Raw genomic sequence first — 16,750 nt, forward strand, 5'->3', positions numbered from 1 at the left:
AATATATTTATTCTTATTATTATTATTATATGCCATTGATTGATTGAAGAGTTCCATTGTGTCATCACCGAACGAAACACAAAGCTAGGCCCGTCCATTCGCGGCCCAACCCAGGGGCAGGAGGCCGGGGTTTATTCATCTGTGGAAGGCGCACGGCCCAACCTTTCCTTCCTTTCCCGTAACCCTGTTGGCCACGCTGTCCGTCACTGACCTGGCACGTGCTCGTCTCGTCTCCCCGCGCACCGAGCCGAGAGCAGCAGGGTACGGCACCCGGGCAGCGCTGCATGCATCCACAGCTACCGCAGCAGCCGGCAGGTAAAGAAGCGTAAATGGAGCAAGGGGCGCGGTAGGGGGCTAGGGGCGGCGACAAGGCGCGCGCTAACGCCCAACCGCAAGACCGGTGGCCCGGTCCGGCGCGCAATTATACGTTCCCACGGTGCTTGGTGCCGAAACGACCGCCCGTCGCCGACAAGTGTGGCCGTGTAGTATCTCCACTCCATCTCCGGATGGCGGATAAGACACGCGGTGTTGCACAGTCGTCCACACTGCTCTTCTGCTTCTCCACATGTATGTATACCTGATCGATTAACAGACAGCCGTGTCTCCTCTCTCTCTCTCTCTCTCTCTCTCTCTCTCTCTCTCTCTGAAACGGATCCGAAACGAACAGGTGCATGCGACCAGTTCCGGCGCTGTAGTGGACTCCCGGGCGGCCGGTGTACTCGGCGCCGAAGATGATGGTTCCAACCAAAAAAAAAGGGAGGGAGGGGTTACGGTGGTCCGCATGAGTTAGGTGCTACGGCACACCTCACTCCTTTAATAGCACACAAAGACGTTCGCCATCAGATCTCCTGCTGCTGCTGGGTACGACGCTACCTGTACAAGCTCCAATGTACTACTGCCAAATGAGAACGTGCAGCGACAGAGTGACAGCACAGCTCATGCTGCTCAGTTGCTCGCTGCTTTGTTCTCCAGTCTCCAGCAACAGCGGGCGGTGGAGCGTTAAGCCAGTAAATAAAATAAATAAACAAAGCGCTTTATCACCAAAAAAAAACAACAAGCAAAACAAACACGCCTCAAAAAGCAAGCACCTTCAGTAAAAATAAAGCGGCTTCGTTCTTCCGGGAGAAACCCCCGAGAGATACCAAGTGAAACCGGTGCTAGCCACTAGCTTTCGCTGTGCCGGTACTACTAGCGTCCTGCCGTCACGTCTCGTCCACAGCTCATACTGATGCCTGCCAGGGGCAGAGATAGCACCCATCCCCGTCCCGTCTGTCACGTCTCCGCTACGAAAAACACTTTCCCATAGATCACAAGACTATTGCGGGTGATATTTTCCTTCCATCTCCGTTTCTTCTCCGTTTCTGTACAGATAAATCCACGACCGAGATCTCCAACCTCACTTAAATTATAATTAAGATATACGTCTTTTGATACCAATACAAAACAGTGAAACACTATCATTTATGCATATTGTCATAAAAATTATATATATATATATATATATATATATATATATATATATATCAAAATGAATATATTTGTATAATGAGTGATCTCTTGACCAGTAATTATTTATTTTTATCATCAACTAGTAATTAAAAATATCATCAAATGCAATTTTAACGGATCCCCGCGGGAACGGGACGGAGAATGCTTTCCGTTCCCGTCCTCGTCTACCCGTCGGGGGAAGAGTTTTTCCCCTTTAGTTTAAACCCCCATGGGGAAGAAACCGTCCCATACCCATCCCTCAAGGGCATGTTCGGTTACTCTCCAATCTACGTGGATTGGAGCAGAATGTGTGAGTTTAAATTCATAAAAATCAAAATTAGACCCGATATATTTTAATCCAAGTGGGATAGAAATAACCGAACAAGGCATCGAGGAGGAATTCTCCGCAGGGAGTCGAGGATCGGGTCCCATTGTTATCTCAGCCAGGGGGAAGCTCACTGTCTAACGACGTCCGCCACCCAAGTCCAAGCGATATTTGGGACAATTTGTTTCGGTTTGCTTCCTGATTCTGGACACGAGAAGCTACCGCGGACTATCAAACATCTAGCTTTTCATTCTTTTTTATAAAAAAAACGTTTTGGTAAAACTAGTTCAAAATTAACGTGAACACATAATCGGACAATCATCACGATAGAAATAATCCGTCACTTTTTAGATCCTAAATCCTATAAATCATTTCATTTTTGTCCGCACGTAATTTTCAAAATACTTAGATTTTTCTGTACTTCTATAGTCAGATTCTAAGAAAAAATAACGCGCATTTAAGGCCCTGTTTGGGAACAAAGTTTTTGAAAACCACAGTTTTTGAAATACTACAGTATACTTTAGTCATGACAATACCGCAGTTTTGAAAACTGAGGTCCAGACCTAAGTTTAGAATACCTTAAAACAACTATAGTATTTGCAATACTTCAGTTTTGAAAACAGAGATTTTAGCCAACTTGCCAAACACCATTCTGCATATAATACTGCAGTATTTGAGAATACTGCAGTATTCTTCCAAAACTGTGAAAAAACTTCACTCCCAAACACCCCTAAAGTGTGACTGGGTGCTCGACTGCTCGCCTCATCACGGCTTGCAGCCCTGCCTTTGGGCTTTGGTTACTGGTTACTGCTGCTGCACCACCGATTGCTTATTTGGCTGGAGCTTTACCTAACGCACTTGCTGGATGCAGTCTGCTACTAGCTGCCATACCGGGTGAGATGAGACGAGCTGAAACCCCAAGGAAATGATGACGACGATTGCACAGAAGAGTCGTCTACCACGTCCACTAGTCCATCTCCTGCCAGCTCGGCACGGTTCAGCGCTGGGGCCCCCGCCGTCAAAACACTCAAACCAGAAACCACCGCCCGGAGGCCCAGCGTTCTGGCCCACCTGTCAGCCGGCGGGCTGGTCTCCGAGCGGTAGCGGTACTAGTGGACAAGAATATCTTCACGGGGCACGAGGGCGCGCGGGCCCCGGTCGTCAGCGCCCGTGACGCGCTGCGACTGACTGCTAGATGTGAAGAAAGAATGTGCTCGGCTGCTCGCCGTATAAAAAATCTCGTTACCCTCACACTCCGGGTCCGGGGGGGCCTCGTCTTCCTCGCTCCGCCACCGCCACGCTGAAAACCCACGCGCTAAGCGCACCCCGCCAAGTCTACCAGACGCTCTCCGGAGCGGCACGCGCGCGCCAATGGCGGGGCCTTGAGGTGCTCGTGGGGTGAGGGAGGGAGGACGGCGCTGGTTAGTGAGGGCGTTAAGCGGCGGCTCGGCGCGGCGGGCGGGGAGGATGATACGGCACCAGATACGGAACGAGTATGGGCTGGCGGATCCGGAGGTGTACGCGGCCCCGGGGGAGGAGGATGACCCGGAGGCGCTCCTCGAGGGCGTCGCCATGGCCGGCCTCGTCGGCGTGCTCCGCCAGCTCGGGGATCTCGCCGAGTGAGTGGCGCTGCCTGCTCTCCGATCCGATTTTATGTTTTAATTAAAGTTCTATACAGGTTGTGTAGGTAGCCTGTGACTTCGGTGGTTTCTATTTGTGAGTCGCAGCCGATTGGTGCTGGTTGCCCCTCGTTTTATTTCGGGAGGTGTTTGTGTACTGCAGTGCAGCGTAATTTGGTTATTGAAATTTTGGGGGCGAGCTCCTCGGCGCCTTATTCGCTCAATCTGAGGGGGGGCTCTGTTGGGCGAGGACCTCTCCTTCGTTTTGTTTTCAAGTTGCATTTCGCTGCAATGGTTCGACTACTCTTGTTGAATTTTAGAAATGGTTTTAAGTGAGTGCCATTTCAATGTCCGCACAAACCGGTGCTGCGAACCGAATTTGCATCCATTCCACTCCAGGGGTCCTGACTCCCGAGGTGGGTGAATGTGGGGGAATTGTGTTGTCCGGTGTCTTCGTTGCACGCATTGGAGGTGTTTCACAAGAATTTTTGTCGGTCACGGCTCGCCTAGCAGCTTATCATAAGTTCATAACACGAGTGACGAGGCTAGACTTTGGAGTGCACATTTCTATTTCGCTGTGCTAGTCAAACCTGTTACATTAGGTATATATATGATATATCAACTGACTTGCGCACATGGGTTGAGTGGAAAGACTACGCAGAATGTGAAGTATTTGACCTTGCTTGGTCACAGTTTTCTATCTCTGCAGCTAATAATCAGGGCTTCATCATAGTATTTGACCCTTGTCGGGTATGTTGAAGGAGAATTTGCATACCTAAGGGCATTGCATTGTGAATCTCATGGCTGCAAAGAAGTACTTCTTGATCCGATGAGAGTGCTCGCAATATATGTGGAAGGAATTCATTGTCATTAGAGCTCTTGGTCTGCAGTTCTGCACATTAAAAAATGGGGTCATTTGATGACCATTAGAAGAAATTTGCACTACATTTGCTGTTTTCCCGACCTTTTGTTTTTGTTTGGTTTCAACCAAACTTTACTGCTTACTCCGTGTGTGTGTTTTTATTTGAAAGGGACTATAATGGTGGCCTGGCACTTTCCTTTTTTTAATTAACTAGATATGTCAATATGTCATGTCATTCAAACTATTGGCATGATGTAATTTTACTGATGAATATTACTAGTTTTTTGTCTGTCAGATATCTTTGCATCACTACTGTTCCCATCTGCTCAACTAGTCAAGTTGATGTTGTTACAAAATCACAGTATTTTTTAACATAATTTTGTATGTTATCATGTTTTTAGTTAGTACTAGTGTGCATGAAAGTCGAACTATTCTCGTTAGATAAGTTTTCATCTTCAGAGAAGTACATGATAAAGTTTCAAGCCAAGTAGTCAAACTTGTTTAAAATATAGGAGTTTAGTTGTTAATCTCTGGTACTTTCTCACCCATGTCTCATAATAGTGCACATGCAGTTTTACAGTTGGCTTCTCATTCATACTGAATTGTACATGTGCATCAGGTTTGCAGCTGAAATTTTTCATGACCTTCACGAAGAGGCTATGGCTACTGCTTCTAGAGGACATGGTTTAATGCTCCGGTTGCAGCAGTTGGAGGCAGAATTTCCAGCAGTTGAAAAGGCTATTATATCTCAGACGGAGCACTCAAATTATCCACATGATGATGGTTTGCGCCCCCCCCCCCCCCCCAAAAAAAAAGCTCTGCATACCTCCTTGCAAATTTCTTTTGGCGTGTTTTTTTTATAAAAATCTCTCCACATTTCTTGTAGGAGCTGAGTGGCATTCTAATGTTCAACTTAAACAGAATGTGATCACACAAGGAGATATGCCTCGTTTCATTATGGATTCATATGAAGAATGTCGTGGTCCGCCACAATTGTTCACATTGGATAAGTATGGAGCTGTTGTCTTTTGTGAACATCTACTATGTGCGAAAGGGCATCTAGCTGAGTTGGTTAGGTGGCCTGAGTAGCACTCCTCAGGTCCTCAGTTCGAAAGTTCGAATCCCAGTGGGAACGAATTTCAGGACCTTCTTTGGCCGGGGCTCCGATTGAGCTTCTTCTTAATAATAATACCTATAATACCGCGGGGGCGGTCTTATCCCCTATCGGCCGAGTTTTTTGAACATTTACGCAACCGAGTTTTTTTTTGAACATTTTCTGCAATGACACACTAGGATTATTCTTCAGGTTTGATGTTGCTGGTGCTGGAGCCTCCTTAAAACGATATTCAGACCCTTCTTTCTTCAAGACAGAACATGCCTCCAACATGATAGAAGCGGATGTTTTAATTGAAAATAAACCTCGTAGAATTAAGGTAAGTATTAAGTAAAAAGGTCAATTCTTACCAATATTTTTCTAAGATAACTCGCAAATTATCGTTTTCCACTTTGTCCTGGATCCTTGGCGACTTTACCTTCTCGATTATTTTGTTCACAAAAAGAAACTGTGAAGCTGGTTGCTACTCTTCTATTTCAGCAGTTCAAAATTTAAATAGTTCTTTCTAAGAGTTAAATGCACCATAGGTCCATTAACTTATGTTAGGTCCACCAATTCTAGAAGTTGATTTCTAGGTACATAAACTTTTTAAGTGGTTTGGGCCTAGTCCAGTGGTGAGAGTTGTCTTTCTGAGTCACCAAGTCGCGGGTTCAAAGCAACCTCTCCATATTTTTTTTCTCGAACACGCAGGTGCGTATCATTATATTAATAATAAGAAGAAAATACAGGCCTTACATAGATCGAGATACAGAGAACCACTTTACGGCGGCCAAAATCTAATGTACATAAAATGATCCATCTATCAAACTAATACTATAAACTACCTCAGGGTATGGCAGGGGCTGTTGCAAAAAAGTTCAGCCCCTTGGCTCCAGAACATTCCCACACCTGACGCTCCTCTCCAACATGAGCTAAAACTGCATTTATACTAGGAGACAGGCCGTCAAAAACACATCTATTTGTATGATTCCACAACACCCATGCTTCCAAAATAATCATGGAATTGAGACCTTCTCTAATAGGACCAGCAACAGTTTCATTGACATCTTTCCATCAATCCATGAAACTTTGATTGTTTGGTTGTGGTGCCCGACCTTGGAGCTTAAATTGTCTAAGCATGAGGAACCAATATTGTCTAGAGAAGACACAAGCCACAAGGAGATGATCAATTGACTCCCCTTGGTCACAAAAAGGACATCTTTCTGGGTGGTCAAGTCCACACTTTTCAAGTCTATCAACCGTCCAACACTTCTTAAGGGCAGCCAACCACATGAAGAAACGACATTTTGGCGGTGCCCAAGTTTTCCAAATCCTCTCATCAGGTTCAAATTGCACAGATCCAAGGAAAAGCCCCTCATAGGCAGCTTTAGCCGAGTATTTTCCATTAGCAGACAACCGAAAGATATGCTTGTCTTCTTTGTTCAGCTGAAGCTCAACTTGTGCAACAATATTCCAAAGCCGAAGGAAGTCTGCAAGAGCATCAACTGACAGTCCCCCCAAATATCATTAATCCATAGCTTATCTCCGACCACCTCCTGTACTGTCCTCCTGTTAATCATTCTGCTAGGAATTGTCTCCATAAGGCGAGGGGCAATATCAGCTACTCGCTGCTCTCCAATCCAACGATCGCTCCAAAAGAGAGTGGAGGCCCCATTTACGACCTTAGATTGCATGGCCAAACCTCTCCATATTTGTAGGGGAGGCTTGCCTCGATCCCTTTCTTAGACCCTACTCATGTGGGAGCCTTCGACACTGGTCTGCCCATTGTTGGCACATACCCCTTCGTTTGGCCCTTAGATTCAATTTCTAGGTCCATAAACTTTTTAAGTGGTTCGCTGCCGGACGACACCCCTTCGTTTGACAATGGTTCACCACAGGTCGACACCCCTTCGTTTGACAATTAGATTTGACGTGGCTTGTGGAGCCAACAACTCACATGACATAAAATTTGCAATTAGATCCTCCCTTCTTGTTTCTTGTTCCGCTCCCTAAGCGCACAAGGTGGTGAGACTAAGTGCCGGTAAGCGGCACGAGTGCAGGGGACAGTGGGACATGATAAGTCCTTGTGACACGAGGCATATGGTTGGAGGGGTGCACTACGGAGACGTGGCAGCGCACACATCCCGTGAGTCATCTCCTTCTTTCTTTCCCAAATCAACATAGGCACATGTATGGTGGAAGGGCCCGATTCAGCTAAGGAAGCACTTGTTGGCTACAATGGATGGGACCATGAGCTTCACGATTCACCTACACACCCGAGGGTGATTTTAATCTGTCCCATGGAGGCTAGCAACTGGTTGGCCACAAGTATGCCCGTCCGGTGGAGGCCGCAACGGGTCGGCCACAAGCATGCCTGTTTGACGATTGATGACAGGTAGAAGGTAGAAGATGACAATGAAATTGGTGGGTCCAACACAGACTTGCCCTAAATGCGTGTGCACAGGAATGAGGGTACCCTGGCGGAATCAGCCGTGCACTCGTTGAAGCAGGGCCTACACTGATGGGAATGGCGGTGCATGTGAGCTCAAAGCTTGATCATGACAGTTGCAGTATGACGGGCTAGGAGCTCTGACATGGTTTTTGTATGTCCAACGAGTGCAAAGGGTAGAGGAGGCAGGGGTGGACTTAGTAGAGGTTGTAAACAGTGCCATCATCCTGGGTGTTTGATGGCTTCAGCGCAACAGATGTGGATTTGATGGGGATCAACTGGCCCTTGGGAAGCTGCAGCAAAGCTTTCTTCAAGAGCTTAGCTGCTGGGTTTTGGCAAGGGCTCGTCACCTGCAAGGGGTTGAGGATGATCTTAGGAGGGTTAGGTCGAGTTTCATATTTCATCTGTAATAGGCTTATATCAGGATGCTTTAGCCCTGTAGCAGGGTTCTTTGTGTACTTGGGACTTGTCCTGTTTCTTTCTCTCTAATATATAAAAGATGTGCAATCCTCGCATGTGTTCGAGAAAAAAAATCTAGAGGTTAGGCACAAGGCTAGGAACAACGATAGTAGTAGGAGCTCGGTGAGGTGTAATGGTGGTGGTGAGCATTGGAGCAGAGGTAGCGCTGACCGCTGAGGCACAGATGGGCTTGAGGTAGTGGAAATGGTGGCAGCGTGGTTGGGGGATAAGCATGAGCTCGGCAAATTTCATGCATGCTGTTTGCTGACTCCACATAGATCTAAGGGCCAAACGAGTATAGACCTGTGGTAAACCACTTAAAACGTGTATGGACCCGAAAGTTCAATCTAAGGGCCAAACAAAGGGGTACAGACTTGCGATGAACCACTTAAAAAGTTTATGGACCTACAAGTTAACTTTTAGAGTTGATGGACATAACTGACCCCCATAATTTAGGGGGTGTTTGAATGCACTAGAGCAAATAGTTAGTTGGCTAAAAAATTGCTAGTGAAATTAGCTAACTATTAGCTAATTTGCTAAAAATAGCTAATAGCTGAAGTACTAGCTAGTCCGTTTGGATGTTTTCAGCTAATTTTAACATCTAACTATTAGCTCTAGTGCATTCAAAAACCCCCCTTAATGGACCTCTAGTGCATTTAACTCTGTTTTTAATATAGTAATGCATATTATGGTGACTATGTTGACTTGGCGGATTTTCTTTTAAATTAATTAATCTTGCCAAACGAGGATCAATGTGGACGTTGGGGATAAGAGTCAAGCTAATTAAATTGCATGTTAGATTAGACGTTAAATTAGGGTGTTGATAAATTTTGAGATTTATTGGTAATAGCTAAGAAGCTGTCATCTCATCTTGCCTTGTGGTCTTTTAAATTAGGATGTTGATAGTGCTTGTTCTGTTAGTATGTCATTATGCAACCTGTTCTTTGAGGCCCATATTTTCCAGAGAGAACAATGTTCTTAAATCAAAAACTTATTTACCTCTCTTTGTTTATTCAGAAGAAGGCCATGCGTTGGAGGAAAGGGGCAACTCTTGAATCATTACTCACTGCAAACTCAGAGTAAGTTTGGCGCCATTTTCTTGGGCATGACTAATGAGCACCAGATTCATCCAAAACAACCAATTTCCAGAAGTTTTAGCTGATATGATTTTAGACTTTTCCATATACATTACTTTTAGCATCAGATACATTACTTTTGTGCAAAACCTGCAGGTCTCAAATTACCCCCAAGGATCGAACTTCTAGAAAAGTTCCACCTAGGACAACAAAGTTGAAATCCAGGCAACCACGGAGTCCTGATCATAAAACCACTAGCAGAATCTTGAGGGAGCATCTGCAAGAAGTGATTTTATCGCAGAAAAAAATCATCTCCAGATATTCGGTGAGGCATTACTATGTGAAATTTGGATCGCCTGACTCAAGTGAAACTGCACCTCCTTTTGGAGAAATGGACAGTTTTGGCGCCCTTGTTCAATCTTCTGGTAAATTGGATCTGACAAAAGTTGTTCCAGTAAACGAATCTGATGCTGTGGATACTAAATCTGAACCCATTGATGGATCGGCTTATTTGGAGCTAGGTGATAAACGGAATCTGGGGAAACAACATGAACCTTTTCAACAAAATGGCATGGTCCATAGCTCAGAAAAGCTGCCGGATTGTCCATACTTGGATATTGGAGAAAGTAATAACAGATCACATTTGACATGTGAAGAGAAACCCCGATTGGCTGAGGTTCCTGCTGATCAGAAAGATGTTGATGGCCGCAGGCCTGATGACATCGTGAGTGATCAAGACAACTTCATTGGTGCTTCTAATGACACGGACATGGAAAACAAAGAAGGTCTTCAAATGAAAACTGAATGTGATCCCAGTGCCAGTGTTGAACTGGTTGAATTGAACCGTCACAACAAGGAAGGTGACAAAGTATTGTATGCCGAACCTCCAGAAGTAGGTCCTGCAATAGACTCGTCATTGGGATTGGATAATGCAAGCAGTGGTGAAGAACCAACCTGTGTGGACTTGCCACTGTCAAGTGATTCTGCTCCCACAGTGTCAGCCACCAATGGTCCAAACTCTGGTTCACAATCTGGCAGACAAATGAATGGTGTTGACTGGTCCACAGACGAAGAGTCTTCTAACGATGTGGATCTAATTGACGTGAGCTCATCTTCTAGTGTAGTTTCTGAAAATGGTGACGTACAAAACAATGATTGTCTCGTTAGTTGTCTACAACACGAGGAAGCGATTCACTCTCTGAGTGATGATCATGCTGGTGCTATCCATAATTCTGATGAACAGTCACCGAATACGTCTAGCAACTGGGATGGTAATTCTTACTTGAAGTAGCAAATATTTTGATAAAATACATTCTCATTTGTACAGTAAATATAACTTTCTTGTTTTGGCTTTACCTCTATTTTTTTCGTTTACTAACATAGTTATTGTCTTGTCTGGTTAGATATGGCTATTGGCTGCAACAATTACACCGAGAAAGTACATCATCCAGTGGAGCATGTCCAGGATGTTGTACTAGATGATATTTCTATGATACTGAGCAAACCTAATGATGTTTCAGAAGACGAAGATAAAATCAGTTCAGGGAATGCTGATGATTTGTCTCTCCACCCTACCAAATTGAACCAAGAGGAAATACAGGAGTTGAAGACAGAATCGGAAGAAGGCAGATCTCTAGAATCAGGAAGTTCACCTAGCAAAGCATCATTGCCAAATAAGGATCATGTGTCGATGAATGATGTAGAAGCCGACACTGTTACAATTCCTAAAGAAACTGTTGCAGATACTGCACCAACAGGTTTGGATCCTGATGGCATCGACGAGCGTCAAGATGGTATGTTGATAATTAGTCTTCGTATTTTTCCTTAATGCTTCAAAAAATGCTAGTCACTTGCCTAACTTGATATTGCATTTTGGGTGTTTTATTTGGACGGGTGTTCTGTTTATACAGGAGTTGCACCGAAATATTCAAGCATCCACAATAGTGTACTGTATGAATCATATGATGACAAGATTGCTGAAGACACACACTCTTTACTAGATGATGGCCTATCAACTACTTTCGATGACGATAAGCATGTTGCAGAGGATCATCAATTTGTTGTTCTTGAACAAAGGACTTGTCCAACTAGCCTCAACACATGCAAGGATGATTCTATGCAAGGATGTGCCGTGGCCAGGGATTTCACTGATGCTGAAAAGCTTCCGGGAGTCGTTTCAGGTGTATTAGCTTCTCAACTGGAGACAGAATCTCATGTAGGAGAGACACTTGCATCCACGTCCTATGCATTCAGTGATGATACTGAAGCACTAGAGATTGGTGTCCCTCTAGCCCCTGGTACTTCCTTTCTACCTAACACCAGTAGTTCCTTGGTAGAAAAACATGAATTGACTGAAACAGAAGAAATTGCAGAGGTTGGTGAATTTGTGGTTGCAAAAGAATCAACTACTAGCGTATTTGCAGTTGATGTGGTACCTCCCAAAGAGTTCATTGATGCTAACATACATCCTGAAAAGGTAGAGGTTCTGGCTACAAGTTTGACTGAAGAAGCCACTAGGCTGGATTTACAACTACAGTCTCCTTCCAGGGAAGTTTTGGAAACAACGGAAGCTATTCACAGAAATTTTGGGGCAGTAGATGAATCAAGAGAAGATATCTCTAAGAAGAGTATGTTGCAGACAGACAATAGTCCTCTTATTGTAGAGACTACAAGTGAAAAATGTAGTGACAGGGATGGTGATACACAATTTCTAGTAAAATCTGATTATCAAGAGGAATTACTAAAAGAGGGCAGTCATAATGCTGAAGATCGATCTCTCTGCGATTTGAACAAGGATGGTGCAGTAACCTTGAAAAGTAATGCAGTTGAGAAACAACCAGTGAATGCTGGTCAAGATTTGGCGTGGGGGATGCACGCTCAAGATTCTAGTAGTACAAACCCGTTCCTGGATCCTGCCTACTTGATGAGCCACACTCAAATTTATTCATCTTCCAGTATGAGTAGCCAACCATGTTTCCCTGAAGAAGAGGATTTCCTTTCAGAGCTTGTAATACAACATGACAATATGGGAGTAACTGCTGATGCCCTTTGGGAACCTGCAACTCCACCTGATGATGCGCCATTACCATCAGAAATTATGACTGAAGATGATTTCAGATCCTTCTGCCAAGAATATCATGAGATAGATTTTTCATCTGTCACTAACTGTTCTCACAGTGAACCAGCCTCAGATTCTAACAAAATTCCAAATGCTTTTCTGATCAGAGAGTCAGATTTTCCATGTTATAACTCTGCCTTGCCAGTGAAGTTAGATCAGGAAGCCTGTATTCATTCTAAGTTCTGTTCTGAGTGTGTCGAATATTCATGTGCTGTGGAAAGACAAGGCACTACATCAATGGTTGTTTCTGGTAAAGAAGATCGCGTGGGCAAGGACGAGACACCAGGAGTAGATTTCCATTTAAATTTTCTCGAGTTTTCCAATGATAACAGAAGTCCTGAATTAAATATGCTCTCCGTTCCAGTGGATTTACGGCAGGAACTGCATGGCTTGCCTGAAGTTGATTCTCGTGATAGTTCCCCTTTGCTGCATAAGGAGAAGACTAGTGAAGAATGCTGCTTTTCTTTAAGCAACAACGTTGTTGAAGTGAAACAAGAGCTGGAAATCCGTGCTGACCTTGTTCCACATTCTTCTATTAATGAAAAAGTAGATGGATTAGATGAGGCTGTACCGGTGGAACCAGAGGCCCATGCCTGTGCCTTGGATGAATATGACAACCAAGATGTCCCACACATTTCAACTAGTGAGAAGAATGAAACCCTTACTTTGGGCAAACCTGTTTTAGTCCAGGGGCCAGAAGTTTGTGCCTTTGGTGGATTTGAATGTGATCCTCCAATCATTCCATCACCTTCAGTTGATGAGACTAAGGACAATCTAGAAGTCAGAATGAATATGATCCTCCAATCATTCCATCATTCTTTGAGGACTTCTTTTCAAGCAGAACAGAAGTCAGAATGCTACACCTCAGGTGAACATGATTCTCAAACCGTTCCATTTCCTTTGCATGATGAGAATATCAATGAACTGGATGATCCTCCTTTGAGCAATGCTGACGAACTGGACCGGGAATCAAAAGCTTGTGTTCCACATGAATGTGATGCTCAAATCGCTCCATGTTCAACTGATGAGGATATACATGAATTGGATCACCCTCCTTTGAGCAGTCCCGCTTTAGTGGATCTTGAATCAGAAGACCATGTCTCGGATGACCGTGATTCCGAAGTCACCCCATGTTTGGTTAAAGATAAGATTGATGAATCTGTAGATGCTCAACCAAACCTGCTTCCTGGGGAGCTAGAGCAGGAAACTCATGCACCCCCTGAATTAGACTTTCGAGTTGCTCCACAATCAGCGAAAGAATCTGATTGCTCAACTGAATTTGATTCCCAGGCCGCACCATGTTCTTCAAATATACCAGTACTAGCTAACACAACAGTGTCGACTTGTATTTCTGCCATGCCTAGCAGTGAGGAAACGTATCAGTTGTCTCCTGTTCCACCACCTACTGTACAATTTCAAAATGATTCCTACAAAGATCCTCAAGCTCTACTCGCTGATTCCTACAAAGATCCTCAAGCGCCACCCCCTCTCCCTCCTCTCCAGTGGAGGCTTGGAAAGCCTCGGCTAGGACTTCTGAGTAGAAAAGGCTGTATGACTGAACCTGCAAGGGTAATAGATCCTGTTTTGCAGATATCAAGCCAAGAGATGGATATTAGGCCAGGTTTGCTTGATCCAACGGATAGATCTATAGAACCAGTATCCTGTCAAGAAATCAAAGAAGATAGATGTGAGAGTTCTTTGATAGATCATAATGATCAAAATGTGGATTTTGATAGATTATCGACCAGGGTTGCAGTAACTGATGTTGCAAGGACTGAACACAGGCTATCCTTAGAGACTTCAGAGGACATTAAGCAACAGGGGCATATTTCTTCATCGGCAACAGGAGTTGGGGAACACCTGGATGCTGGGTTCACATCAACAATGGCAGATGAGGAACATCTGGATGATTCTGGGATGACACATGGAACAGCTCTATACTTATCAGACCCTCTGTTTCCATTACCTACATATGAACTGCAGGACCCTCAACCAGATACTCGAGAAAATAGCGAGCATCCCAGTCAAACACATGGAGCTGCATCTGGGGATGATAAGTCAATGGATGCTGTTGGCAGCATGGAAAGCACCCTAACAAAAGGACATGTTTCTGGAAATAGGTGCTACCAGCAACCTCAGCATGGTGAATCGTCCTCAGAGACTTCAGACCATAAAGAGCATATTACAAATGCATCAGAGGATGGTGTTAAGCATCAGTCAGGTACAAGTGAGGCACCTTCAGACACAGCAAAGCATTCTGCACCAGGCACGCTGTTGAAAGGGAATGTCCAAGAGAGTCAAATTTTACAGGAACATAATGTGGGGAGTTCCGAGGACGATCAACCAGGAGGCCTGTTGTACAGCTTAGAACCAGTGGCACCTCAAGGGGAAAACAAAAACCAGGTTAACAACCCAGGCCTGTTACTGGAATGGCCTGGAGATACAAGTGAGTTGGTCACTGGCCTTGAAAAAAGTTGCTATGCGCATGCTGAGCAGCCACCTGTGATGGGATGGACTGTTGGACCTCAGATGCTTCATCCTAAATATGGTATTTTAGAAGAAGAGAGCCAATTTGAGCCTAATATCGCCGACAATCATTTAATCAGGAAGCCTATTTCGATAAAAAACATCCCAAGGAATCCACTGGTTGATGCTGTTGCTGCTCATGATAGAAGCTCGGTAATTTGCCTTCGTCGTGATATGTTTTTTCTGTGTCGTAGTTATGGTCCCTGATTTAACCTAATGCGATCTATATTTTTTGCAGATGAGAAAGGTTTCAGAGCTTGCACCACCGACTGACAAGCCGAAGCCTAACGAGAGAAACATGTTGCTAGAACAGATAAGAAACAAGGTTGGCAAATAAAATGTGTCCTCCATTGAGAAACAAAACTAAAACTCAAATATCTGTGCATTCTCCATAACTTGTTTTCTGTTTCGCTTTCCGAGCAGACCTTCAGCTTGAAACCTGTTGCTCCAGCTCAGCAAACAGCAATGAGATCCCCTGCTAGAACCAGTACTAGAAACTTGAAGGTTGCCGCTATCATAGAAAAGGCAAATGCCATACGACAGGTTGTCTCTCTGTCCTTAGCTTCAGCTTCATTCGCGACAAGTTGGCTTCCATTTTGATTTGATGTTTTAATGTTGGCCGTTTGCCGATCTCTCTTGTTCATCATATGTAACAGGCAGTGGGAAGTGACGACGAAGACGCAGATAGTTGGAGTGATACATAAATCCCCCACCGTTTGCCCTACCCTCTTGGTGCTTCTTTCCATGGCAGAAAGGTACCGATTCATCAAGAGCATTGGGGACAGGATGGGGATGCACAACCATGTCATCGTTTTTGTTTGCCCTACCCTCTTGGTGCTTCTTTCCATGGCAGAAAGGTACCGATTCATCAAGAGCATTGGGGACAGGATGGGGATGCACAACCATGTCATCGTTTTTGTTAGTAATATAATGCTAGTCTTGTGTATAGTATACGCCCATAATCCTTTTCATTTTTTGTATGTGTATTCTTTCGACCGATTGTTTGTATACCTGCCTCTCTCTCCCACAGCAGCAAAGGCTGTTGCGGTTGGCATGATCCTAGGATAGCATGCATGGTCTATGTAAATTAAACAGTAGTAGTTAAGTAAAGAATTGTTCCATCTTTTCTGGAAAAAAAGGTGAGATAATGGCATCATCGATTCCACACAGCAAGCATAGCAGACCTTGAATTGCAAAAATATGAAAACCAATACACCCGCTTAGACGAATTTGTTGATCCATGGCAGGTCAAACTAACAAACTAACTATTGGAGGCAATAACTAAACTTAACACCAAGATTTAGTTTCAACAGTAGCCGCCGCGGCGGAGGCGGCCGACGAGGGTCGAGCAGATGAAGCCGGTTGCGCCCGTCTCCCCCGCCATCTCCTCGCGTCCTTCCCGTGAGCTGACTAGCTGAGCTGGGTCTCGCGTCACTCCGAGTGTGCTGCGGCTGTGCGAGTGGCTACGTAGCTGACACTGGGAACTTTTTTTTGGATTATCCACATGTCACAGTCACCGTTCGTGTGGTGTGCGCAACTGTAGACGACGGCATTACATTGAGATTTCTACAGACGGCAGGCCAAAGAAAAGAAGCTAGCAAATGGACGGAGTGGCCAAGTACAGTACACGTCAACTATCAGAACGTTCAGTGTGCCTCTCTAGGCGACAAGGATCCAATCCAATTCGGTGCCTGAAACTTTCATGAATCGAGTTAGTTCGTGTTTTCCTTTTCAG

General features: G+C 44.7%; 1 protein-coding gene across 3 annotated transcripts; it reads left to right on the forward strand.

The window, feature by feature from the left end:
• The first annotated feature begins 2,950 nt into the window (after positions 1-2,950).
• On the forward strand, positions 2,951-16,184 carry LOC100279190 (uncharacterized). 3 transcript variants are annotated; one of them, XR_563442.3, is made up of 12 exons: positions 2,951-3,432; positions 4,914-5,077; positions 5,181-5,304; positions 5,601-5,727; positions 9,313-9,374; positions 9,528-10,642; positions 10,775-11,164; positions 11,282-15,168; positions 15,254-15,340; positions 15,439-15,558; positions 15,672-15,770; positions 15,873-16,184. XR_563442.3 is itself a non-coding variant. In XM_008674158.4 (12 exons), exons 1-11 carry the CDS (start codon positions 3,281-3,283, stop codon positions 15,717-15,719), a joined length of 6,276 nt encoding a protein of 2,091 aa, XP_008672380.1. In that variant the 5' UTR covers positions 2,951-3,280; the 3' UTR covers positions 15,720-15,747; positions 15,850-16,184. The 3 variants fall into 3 exon arrangements, 2 of the variants coding, with proteins under 2 accessions (XP_008672380.1, NP_001347866.1); XM_008674158.4 differs by having other exon boundaries at positions 15,672-15,747; positions 15,850-16,184; NM_001360937.1 differs by having other exon boundaries at positions 3,078-3,432; positions 15,672-16,148.
• Positions 16,185-16,750: the final 566 nt, after the last annotated feature.

The sequence above is a fragment of the Zea mays genome, chromosome 1 (assembly GCF_902167145.1).
Source record: "Zea mays cultivar B73 chromosome 1, Zm-B73-REFERENCE-NAM-5.0, whole genome shotgun sequence".
NCBI lineage: Eukaryota > Viridiplantae > Streptophyta > Magnoliopsida > Poales > Poaceae > Zea > Zea mays.